The 11,819-nt window shown below is 40.1% G+C and overlaps 1 protein-coding gene across 1 annotated transcript in view; it reads right to left on the bottom strand.

The window, feature by feature from the left end:
• Positions 1 to 4,970, bottom strand: part of LOC108632602 (T-box transcription factor TBX3) — a 9,113-nt gene extending 4,143 nt beyond the window's left edge. The window contains exons 1-2 of the mRNA XM_018037278.2: positions 4,765 to 4,970; positions 3,427 to 3,577 (exon numbers count right to left, since the gene is read on the bottom strand). Coding sequence (XP_017892767.2) covers positions 3,427 to 3,577; positions 4,765 to 4,864 — 251 coding nt within the window. The 5' untranslated portion in view covers positions 4,865 to 4,970. The remainder of the gene's footprint in view (positions 1 to 3,426; positions 3,578 to 4,764) is intronic.
• Between the last annotated feature and the right edge of the window lie 6,849 nt (positions 4,971 to 11,819).

Below are 11,819 nucleotides of genomic sequence, written 5' to 3'. Positions count from 1 at the left end.
TCGTAAACTATTAATGCTAGCGAAAAACTTTTATACAGAAATTGTAGATCTCGTCGTCCTCTACAAGAAAGGTCCTATGCAATTTTTTCGTGTCTCCAAGGGTTTAGGAGTTATTGAGGAAAAACGAAATTTTTTTCCAAAAGTTCGCTGTTTCGACGCTGGGATGGTCGGATTTTGTCAACATCAATAAAATGCCAAATAATCATACTTAACTCATTAAATATCGAAATTAGAAGAAAAGTGCACTATTTTTAATGATAGGAAATGCGTTTTTCTAAGGTACATAAACTTTTGGGATTGACTGTATAGCCAATACATCCATAAGCTTTCGTTCACGGGTCGAGACAAGTGCGTAGATTTTTTGCGCCCAGGTAGTGCGAGAGAGCCTTACGAGAACGAAGGAACAGAAAATTCCCAGTCATTAACTTGCCGCGACGAGTGGGCGTCACCGGACCAACGACTCGAACTGCTGTTACTTCCTGGCGACTCTTTAAGAGCATCGCCACCGCTATCTTCCGATCCCGTCTGCGAGGATCTCCCCCTTGTGTAAATATTTCAACCTCACGGATAATCCTATGGGCAAACCGCCGAAAGTCAATCCGCGGCTTGCCAGTTCGGACCGTTTGCATACCTAATTGCGGTTTTCCCACCGTTATTTCGTTAGAATGCCTTTTACCGATTTACATAGAAATCCATGAAATAGAATGATGAACGATGCAAAAGGATAAGTTGTTCTCTTAAATACAGTTTATTGTAATGGATTTTGTCAAGACAGAACAGAATTGTAGTACGTATGTGACCCATGAGTAAGAGCACTTAGATGTTAAATCCGTGAAGGGTTTGTCCCAATCTCCGATTACAGTAGTACCTGACTCCTCGGAATGTAAAAGTTAAATCCACCGAAGGTATGCATCTTAATGGACGCAATTAGCAATGGAAAATCCGACCCTTACTCCAGATTTTCATCTTTAATTATCATTCGATCCTTAACGTTCCGAAGTTATCTGACGCTTCAAGTGGAAAGTTATGTACACATTCGTAATCCTCTGTAATGCCTTGATCATGGTACGAAACGAAGATACGATAAGTACGTACGTTGAGCGTCATTAACGGCGGAAAATTCTTTCTAATTGCATCAACGATGTTCCCAAATTTCCCAAATATTTTAGTTGAAACTGTTTTACACACTGTCTTAAGTAACAAAATCATATTTCTACTTCCATCATGAAGATTAAGGAAAGAAATATGTTCTCAGGATTGGCGCCATGATCCGGTGTTGCACGAATCCACTAAAAGTGGCGCCTTTGTAAGTGGAGGATTAGGCCGTCGCGACGGCTACGCGGATGCTGAAAGACCCGTGCGCCGATGATGTTCATGCGTCTGGTCCTTTTAAAAAGCCTCTCGAGATTACGGAACAAGCAGATAATGCGGTAATAGCGCGATATAACAACGCGTGCAGAACGGCAGCACGCGCCCTAATAGCTTCCTTTTCATCTCACTGATTAGACGAGCCGAAAGTTACGTGGCGTATCGAAATATTGTAAAAACGTTTGATTCGATTTTTAAATGCATCACCGATATCGTCGATTCGACTTTGACTCTTGCGATTCTGATAAGAAATGGTAGCCTTGCTTCACGAACCCGGCAGATCTACTCGTCGAGATGTTGAATAGAACTTCACGAAATTCTTACGACCGATTTCGCCGAGTTTTTTTCTCTTCCCGATTAAAACTCGTAAAATCATAAAGACACTAGAGGAAGAGTGGTAACAGGCGAATCACGGCGAAACGTGAAATTAATTATGTCCGCCTCGGTCCCTTCTCGCAAGGAAAAAGAGGATAGCGAGAATCGGGGAAAACGAGGCGAGCCAAGGGATCGCGCTTCTGCTACGCACGTTTCCTCTATGGATGTCTATTCATCGGCGTTTGACGCAAGAACGTCGGCGACGTGGACGCAGGGGGTAATCGTAGAGAACAAAACGTATTGAGACTTGCCGAAGGAGGAAAGAACTGGACGATCGTGTCACGGAATACTAATTCGTGAACGCAGGGCCATAAACGGTGTGCATGTGGCCGGCACGTGTTGGGTTCTCGCAAGGGAAAAATCGTTGCTAAACCGGAAGGCACGGTTGTGCGGATAGACACAACCCTTCGCAATTATCGTAAAACCTGGACCGCCCACGAGCTGTCGACGTCCGCTCGTTGTTTCACCTATCTTGTTTATTCACCATTACGTTTGACCACAGATGAGAAACATGAATTCTTACAACGAGATGTGACTCGAGATTAGGGAAAGACTCGCATGAATGAAATGCTTGTGTGGACAACAGGACGTTGCGAAATGGTTCACAATACGTTGGCGTCTCCCTCCCCTTTGATATCCGTGTTCACGACGGTACGAAATCATTTGACTGACATCAGCGAGTTATCTAGCGCGAGAAAGGACGCGAAATTCTCGGTAATCTTATCTGAGATAGTTATGCCTACGTATCTAGGAGAAAGATTGGCCGGTAGCTCGATCGTTTCCGGCGTAGGACAACAGGAAGTCGTGATTCGTCCTGCATCCGTCCGGCCTACACGACTTTCCCGCAAAATCTACCTTCGTAAAATGATTCGGAGATCGGCGGCGTCGATAAACAACGGACACGTCGTCACAGGCTTATTTTTACGACCTTTCTTGACCACCTTCCGTGAAACTAATCGCCCTGTCGTCGCTCGAACGCGTCCCTCGTTAAAGGCGTTCACATGCCTAACGTCGGTGACGTAAAGCTATGTAATACGAAAATCTCACGTTTCGAGTATTTGACTCATCTCATTTATCGATGAACTCTTGACCATTTTCAATAGAACTCTTAGGTAAAGCGAAAGAATTGATTATTACTTCATAATCTCTTGTAAATTTCTTGTTATTTAAAATTTTCATGTTGATATAAAACTACTGTGATTGTACGTAACTGATAAGTTAGACATCTCGTGTCGTAATCTTCCAATTCTTTCACCCGTTTGTAAAACACGGAAGTCAGAAAAATAGAAAATTGACCGTAAATGGCATTACTAACAGGCAAAGAATGTTTGTCAGAAAGTGAAAAGAATGAGCATGGAAACAATCAAGGGACAGGTCGCATTTTTTCAAGTGGAGGCGCGGAGGGTTTCGACAGCGACAGAGGGTGTGGTCGTCCGGCGCCTTGTAGGACATTCCGACCCCCACAGAATGCAAGGTAAAAACATTTCGGCATTTGTCTTAGAAGAGGAGAAGAATATCGATCACACTTTCAGCTTGTACTTAAAAATGGTTAATTTGGCACTTAAGTAAGTAATTTTTAATCTGAAACCTGTATGGATATGCCTTCTGTATAATCTACACGAGTTTCAATAACGAATACCTAAATTTTCAGAGGAATATTATTAAAAATTGTCGCCTACTCACCGGCCCACCTTTGTAATAACCATTTCCGTGGTCTCTGCATGAAATTGTTGCCATAATTCCCTGTTTTGCAATTCAACTTTCACATCTGGAGAAAGAGGAGGTCCCCCGCCTAAACTTGGTACTGTCCATGCACTCGGATTCGGTATGTCTTCTAGAAAATAATAAAAACTCCTACACAACATGTCCACGAAAGTGTTATCCACAACTATCTTCTATTGTATAATCTCTCCGGTTACGATCTAGAATCGATCTTCGTCGTCAGTGATCGTACCGAGACAGTTGACTGACAGTTTTTACTGGAATTCTCGTAAATCCACGGGATAATAACTCGCGGAGAAAAACAAATAACCGAAGCAACATCATTGTTAGCGGACTAAAGAGGAAGATCGTATTTCTGTGACAAGACAAACAATTCGCGCAAAAAATGGAACAGAGAAAATAAGGCAACAGTAAATAGTCTTCTGTAGAATGACTGTCCTGGCTATCTCGTCCACCGATATAGACAGCGACCGAAGAAGCGAAGGGCGGACAAGAAATTGCGCGGATGAGGTAACTCGAATGCCGGGAAGAACACCTTTTCCAAGCGAATCTATAGAGGCGTCGCGTTGCCCGCATGACCGATTCGAGTCCTGCACTTGTTGTCTCGCGGTTCTGCGGTCGGGGCATTAGGCCCCGGCTAGGATAATTGCGACCATCGTTTCATCTTCTTTTTCTTCCTGCGGAGGGGACATCGGTAAGGAGCCGTCCTATAGACCAGATAACGATTGTCCGCTCGACCGAAAGTCGGCGCCTTTCATCTTGGACCCTGTGGTAGATCGCGCGGATCTGTGACGCCTCTCTGCGGGTTACTCATCGCGTATTACACTCTACGGAGTGTCTCCAACATTTTTCGGCTCGTGGGAAAATTCAGGGGCATTGACATATATTGATTAGAGGGTGTTTATCTTACGTGCTATAGGAAAGAGCTAAATTGTGTAAGGAGTAGTAACGGGCTAATCATTAAGATGATTTGTCTCAAGTGCGAAAGTTACAGTTACAGTCGGTGTATCTCCGAGAAACGGGAAACTCCGTGATGTATAGAAAGATGAAGATCAATGATTGAGTTGTTTAAGCGTTTTGCCTTTGAATTTCATGGAATTTTAATTTGATCAATTGGCAAGGAGATCTGTGTCGACACCCGAGAAGAAAAAATATATTTATTTCGCACGATTGACCTCTTAGATAGGATTTGTCTTCATTCTCTTATATGTATACCTCTGTCATCGAAAACATCCAAGTCATCGAATCTCGAACTCATTCGTTTGGAATAAAGAAGTAAGCAATTTTCACTTGACGAACCTGGTCTGTGCCTTCGAAGAGCAATTTCCTGTTGACGGAAAAGCATCTGTTGATGCAGTTGCAGCTGAAGTTCCATTGGCATCGCCATGATCGAGTTCATCTTCCACTCGGTGGATGCAATGTCACTCGTTCGTGCGATTTCACTGTAACGCGCGCGCGAAAATTCCGTAGAAAAACCGATTCTGGCCGACGTCCTCCGCGTTGAAGACCAGTGACGACTGACGATGCGTTTGAGAATTGCAGAGACGGTTCTGTTACAGCGATCCATCGCTGCACTCGGCTATGTCTCTTGCCATTGGCCGACGTTTTCTCCCTTTCACGGAAACGCCGCCTCCGCGCCTGTGCTATTGGTTAATGCAATTCCAACTTTCTTACGAGTAGCCGCGAAAAATCTATATAGTATATCGCATGATGCATTCGCTCGCTAATGACAACGAAAAAGACTTGTGATAAGGATTAGAAAATTAGAATGATAGACGAAAAATAATTTGAGGAAATTAAACAAAATATAATTGGAAGAGAGGAGGTAAAAAGAGCTTATAGAGATTAGGGGTAGAAGATAAAATATATGTATACTTCGAGTTAAATCCTTTATTGCGTTGTAAAGGGCTTAAACACATTATTTTGTCCAGGATTAAGGCGCACATATAAAAGATATAAAAGAAATTCGATTGTGTGAATGACTGGAAAGGGCTAGGTAAAGCAAATAAGCAATATAAAATATGATTTTACACCAAAGAAAGTAAAGGCTTTCTTTTCGTTTTATGCCTATATTATTCTGTAGACACGGAGCGAAGGGTTGTGTGTATCCGCACAACCGTGCCTTCCGGTTTAGCAACGATATATTATGTCTATATTTATAGTTTAGCGAGTTTTAGAGGAGTGTAATGTCGGTAGGTAATAAAATGTAAAAAATGTAAAATGAAGCGTTAGTGTGTGAAGGTATCGAACGATGAGAGACAATTCTGTTGAGAGTTCTTGGAGTGACGAATCTCCCGACTAAAGGAAATCGCGTGACACGCGTGAACTAATGTGAAGTCGCGATCAACCCGCTCGGATTTACACGCTCGCCGAAGCGTGCGGCGCGGCACGGCATTCGAATCGGTCATCGCGCACGCCACGCACTTGTTCTGCGGCACACGATCGCGTTTAAACGGAACGCTGCGCCGAGTCGTTAGGTATAAGTATACAAGAGAACGGGAGAATCGTCACCATAAATTACGGAATCCGGGCGGGCAGACGGTCGTTAATAGTTTGTTCTCGACTCTCGGCGACGAGGAGATAAAATCAAGAATCCGTCCGCGGTGCGTCGGCGGTCAAAGGAGAAGAACAAGAAACTGAGCGCCCCGCGAGATACGAATCTACGCTTTTCTCGCTCCCCCTTTTTTCTCGTCAACCATTGCTATATCCCGTCGTCGCTTCGCCTTCTTCTTGTTCTTCTTCGTCTTCTTTCATCCCGTGGAAAGCGTCCCTTTGTCGTCTACGACGCCCGGTCATCGCACCACTGTGGTGGGTTCCGGATTAACTGTAAGCGATACCCACAACAAAGCGTGCGCGCTTTTACCTGACAGCGAGAGGCTACCTGTATTCTTACGGCTTTATGGCAGTATTGTAATGTCCCTCGATCGTGTCATCCCCACCGCGCTCAACAACTGCAAGCCGAAAGTCTGCCGAACACACCTGGGAACGTTCGTTATCAATGAATATCTATAACATCCCATTAATAGATCGTTCATTTCTTCGATCCTCTTTTTTCATTGCCAACTTGGAAATTTTTAACGGCCCGTCCATAGACATAGTTCATACGTTGGCTCTTTCAATTTTTGTTGGTGAGGTCTAATTTATTATTGTATCTATCTATTTAGACGATCCTCGAAAAAGTGGACGAAACTTTGTACATATTTAAAATAGGGGAGGGATAAAGAAAGCCAGAGAATGCTTCGGCAAAGAGATACAGCTGTTTTCGAATGGGGACAGGATCTCACAGCATGTTGGAATCTACAGTTTACTCAGCAACCAAAACGTGCTCTTGCAAACCATCACATACAATCTCTCCGTTCATTTCTTCTCCAGAAATGAGCGTGAAATCTTTGTTCAATTTCTCCGTATCCCAAAAAATATCGCTACTACAGCAGCAGCTATTTATTGTGCCCCGAAATTAATGCAGCTTTAACTGACGTTTGATATTGGCGAAATTAAGTATGAACAATATTAGTACCATTGTGGGAAACACAGTAATTCTTTTTCGTAGTGATAAAAGCTCGCGCCTATTGACAGATCGGTTTCAAGTTCCGTCAGTGGGGGGCCTTTAGGAATTTTACGTCCTTCTGGCATTTCGACAGTTTTCGCCTAAACGATTAGACACACTGTTAAGACTATTTTTCTTTTCCCTTTTTTTAATCTTAAGTACCTAATTAGGTGACGAGCGCTATTAGTCCGACAAAGAAGAGTTATAAACAATTTGGCGCGGTGGAAAGGAACGTTGACAATAAAATTACATGGCGACAAAATTTGATATCGTCGAATTCTTCATCTTTTAATCGATCGATTTTTCTAATTTTCGTAATTTCTCGTTCTCACCAAGAATTGTTACGTAACTCTACTAAAACGTGCGTAATCTGGATCGGGCTTAAGTGGCAGAGGCATTCGAAGGAAACAGGTACTGTTAAGAGGGAAAGTGGGTAAGAAGGAGCCGACAAATAGGTTTTACGGCTCACTTCCTGTCCGTCGCACGCGACAGTTATGCGCCCCATAATAAGACGGTGGTTGCTTCCCGAGACGGCTTGAATTATGTGCGAAGGAGTAAAATAATTTTCGCTCCAGCGATTTCGTAACACGTTCCGCTTACGATTCGTAATGTCTCAGAATCATTTCATTTATAAAGAATGGATCGCAGAGTACTATTAAATTGAATCGAAATGCACGTGAAAGAGGAGGAATCGAACACGTCGTTCTAACGGCGTAACGATGAAGATTATTTTCTTAAACGGAGGGTTTCAAGGACTCTTCTTAACATCATGTTGAAACATTTCCAGTGTAAAACTTCCTACTGCAGAAGCCTCTAGAAGTAGAGATAAACAGAGAAGTAAGGACAAGTAGACTTTCTATCTTACGGCGTTAAAGGACGAAAACGAGGACCCACATTTTGGAGTGGCCACTCGGCCGTGAATGTTTGTGCACCTAAACGGAAGTCCTGTTCGATCATTCGACTATTTATTTATTCGCTGCCGAACCGAACTTCTCGACAACTAACAGATGAGACGATTTAATGGGTAAAGCGGATTTCTCTCTTAAACCAAATAGTTATACGAGTAGTATCTTATCTCTACGAGTGTAAAACGAAGAACATGTGTTTCGCAAAAATCTTTGAATCACCGCGTCCGAGATTCACATAGATGTATCAAATAAACTGTCAGATAAGCCAGTAAAAACGGTTAAGAGGTGTTGTTATTTCAGGACAGTTAAGAATAAACATGTTCAAGACACGAACTTTTCGGCTGCTAAAGATACAAGCAGATAACGCATCGATGCTGCGTACGTAGAAACGCGACGAAACATCTGTGTCTCTTCGCCTGCAACCGATAACTTTATCTCAATTGCCTGCAGCCCTTGTAACATTTCACCTAATTACGAATTAGCTACACATAATTAGTATCTAATGCTTCCTCGATCAACTTCCTACATTGTTTTACATAAGTAAAGGAAAATATTAATGGAATGCGATCTTTGAGACCAGAGCGACATTAGAAATCACTGCATGTGAAATCGTAGAAAATTTTACACAGCCGATGCGTCAAAGTGAACGTTAAACAAGTTCTTTCTCTGATGATCACGTGGAGAACATAAAGTGGCCTTTCCGGATAGATTTTCGCGCGTGGGCACCGGCACGCTTTGAACGCACGCATCTGTGCGTTATGCCGCTCACGTCTTTGTACGTTCTTTTCGCATAAACCGACCGCGATTCGCGCGTCTGATTAGCATTACTTTTTATCGACGTCACGTGAAAGGAGATAATAGCGATCGACACTATGCAACAAGACGGAACTGTCTACTAATGGATTGCACGAATTAATTATATGCAAGTGGAAATTTAACGTCACGGATAAAAATGTTATGACGTATGGAAAAATACACATACATAATTAACTTTTTTCATGGTTTATTTGCATTTACACATCTCCTCGTAAGAGTTTCGAGTAACGAAATCATCATTTTATGATACATGTAATAATCTTGTAATTGACTGACTATCGTACGTGAGTTCAGTACAACTCGCATCTTATTCTTATTAACTCTTTCAGTAAGTCGCACAGGAAAATTAATTTTTAATAATCTTATGAATTCTGCTTAAGCTTGCTACGAACAGTAAAACGTTTCTATAAAAGTTATTAAGAGTATCGCGATTTTCAAACCACTGAAAGAGTTCGGGTCAAAGTTGAAACGATGAGATCGATACGGAACGACCGTCTTCAATTTGCGAGCGACTTACATTCATTTTAATTAGTCACAGCACGTATTCGCGATCGTACAAGGTACAGATTGTGGCAGATTGAAAATAGTCATTCGTAGCCGATCGAGTTGGAACATTATTGCGAATCGCATATCGGGCTGGACAAAAAGTTTTCTCCTGAAGAAGAAATCGATTTATCAGTCAGTCCAATATCACACAAACAAAAGGCAATATCACACAACGCCGAGGATCATCTTACGTAGCTACGTAATACAAATATCTGATAAAACATACACCTTCGAAATCACCGATCCACTCATCGAATCTCAGTTGATTTTTTATCACATTGCTGTCATAAATGTACTGTACATCGTATCAAAGTCCGTTGCGTCTTCTACATTAGCACTCTTACGTCTGTTAGCTGTATGTTTGGTGTTACATTTTAGGATCGCATTACTTGACACCGATTTTAAAACAGGTCGGAAAATGAAACTGAAAACCGGCTTCATCAAGTTTTCAGTCTTAACATACTGTCTCTATATACATCCATGCACACGCGGAGTACAGAAATAGGTATAGGTATTGTATGACAAATACGTGTACGATAATAATGTGTAGATTCTGAATTTTTCAAGGGAGCAACCGTGAGAATCCATTTTATTGGTCGTTTTACGCTGATTTTGTTGTTCTTAATATAGTACCATTATACGAAAATTGTATTACGTAATTGTCTGTCGAAACCGAACTTGAAAGCTAGGATCCCTCTCGCATTTTAACATTCTTATTCTACGTTTTCTGAAAAAAGACCATTGACGGAACCCTCAACGTTTCACGTTCTTCAGTTAAATACAGTACAATTAATCGACGTTTATTAATCTCAAAAGTATTAACAACCCCGAGAGACAAACGTCGTCTCCTCTACGATCCGACTCGAATTACCCTGAACATGGTACTTTTATCATATTGTAAGGACAGATCGCTTATGAATAATTTCAAATTTATTTTTACAATATACTTTGAATAGTTTACGTCGAAACTCACAGTACAAATGACTGAACAAAAACTGTTATTGTTCAAGTATTTGAGAGTTAGAAAAGGTTTACTACCTGGCTATGGCAACAATTCGTGTATATTCTCGATAAAAATCGAGCTATAATTAAATAATTAAGAAAAACGCTCACTTCATTAAAACTAATGGTGAATTCAATTTGTTTTTTTCTTACAGGCAGAGTATATTGATGGTTTGTTAAAAAGGAATTAGAATCGTAAAAAAGAAATCCTTAATTTAAGAATATGTCTACGGTGAATAATAATTTTCGAAATCACGTAGTAAAACAAGATGTTAAGAAGTATGAACATAAAACACATGGGGTTTTCACCTGTTCCTCACTCGTTCGTGTTACGTTAAATGTTTCAATTAGTTAGTACTACTAAGAAATTTACATAATTTACCGCAGATTACGTAACGAACTGATGATGAATCATTCAACTATAAACTTGTATACATAGTAATATCTCTATTGTAGTTACTATGAAGACGTAACATTAACGTAGAACCTGAAATTAACATTACAAATACTATGATAGACTTTTCTCCGTACATCTTACGAAATATACATATACAAGTACCTTTGTTACCGTAGTTAACAAACAATTCGCAATCGAATCATAAGTACAATAAGATTCTAAAATTCTTTTTCTGTGAACAACATTTAAAGTACAGGGGATTCATATTATTTTGTGTATAATTAACATAAGCGGAAGATAAAATGAAAAGAATCTATGTAAAGCAAAACAGGTAAAAACATTCCGTTATATTTTCTACGAAGTAAGTACGATTAACTCCAATATACTGATATTATGTTATAGCACCTGTGTCGTCGCGGCGTTTACTTTGAATTTTAAAAGACACTTTAAATTAGTATACGGTCTGTAAAATTTTGTTCAATTTATTAGTTAGTATAAAGTTATTTAATTTACCAAGCAACAGCATTCGTACTTATTTTCACATACGCATCTTTCGTTTTATTAACGTTCCAATGCTTCCCTTATTAAATTATGAGTTACGAATAACTGTGACAAATTCAATACGTATACATACATATCAAGATCACAAAAAAACTTCAGATAATTCTTGACTAGATAAAAGGAAATAGAAAAAGAGATAACTGAGCTGACAAATAAATTTGATATGACTCAAATACAGTTAAGGAGTATTTGTTTAAAATGTATGTTAACAAACAGCCAGTTAATTCCAGTTCATTTCAGCCAATTATTGATCAACAAAAATATGATAAAAAGTATTTAAATTCACCTAAATTAAATAAATCACAAAAAAAACAATTATAAAAATATAGATAGATAATGGTAAACCAAGTACACGAGTTAAGTTTATGAACATTTTTATAACAAAAAAAATAACTTCATTTTTTAGACTCTACCCTGTTATTCGATAATGTTGATTCACCTCATCAACTGTTCGGCGGCTGTTCATTTTGTAACAGGTAACTTTTCTACAGTTAGACTTTCAAAAATGAAAATAATTTAAAACAAGAATCATCTTTTGAACGCTATAAAAAAACATTCTATATTTAAAAAAAAAAAA

Source organism: Ceratina calcarata, unplaced genomic scaffold (assembly GCF_001652005.2).
Source record: "Ceratina calcarata isolate Rehan_Ccalc_2016 unplaced genomic scaffold, ASM165200v1 scaffold162.2, whole genome shotgun sequence".
Taxonomy (NCBI): Eukaryota; Metazoa; Arthropoda; class Insecta; order Hymenoptera; family Apidae; genus Ceratina; species Ceratina calcarata.
Note: the sequence above shows the minus strand (reverse complement) of the source record. Positions and strands in the feature narration are given on the sequence as shown.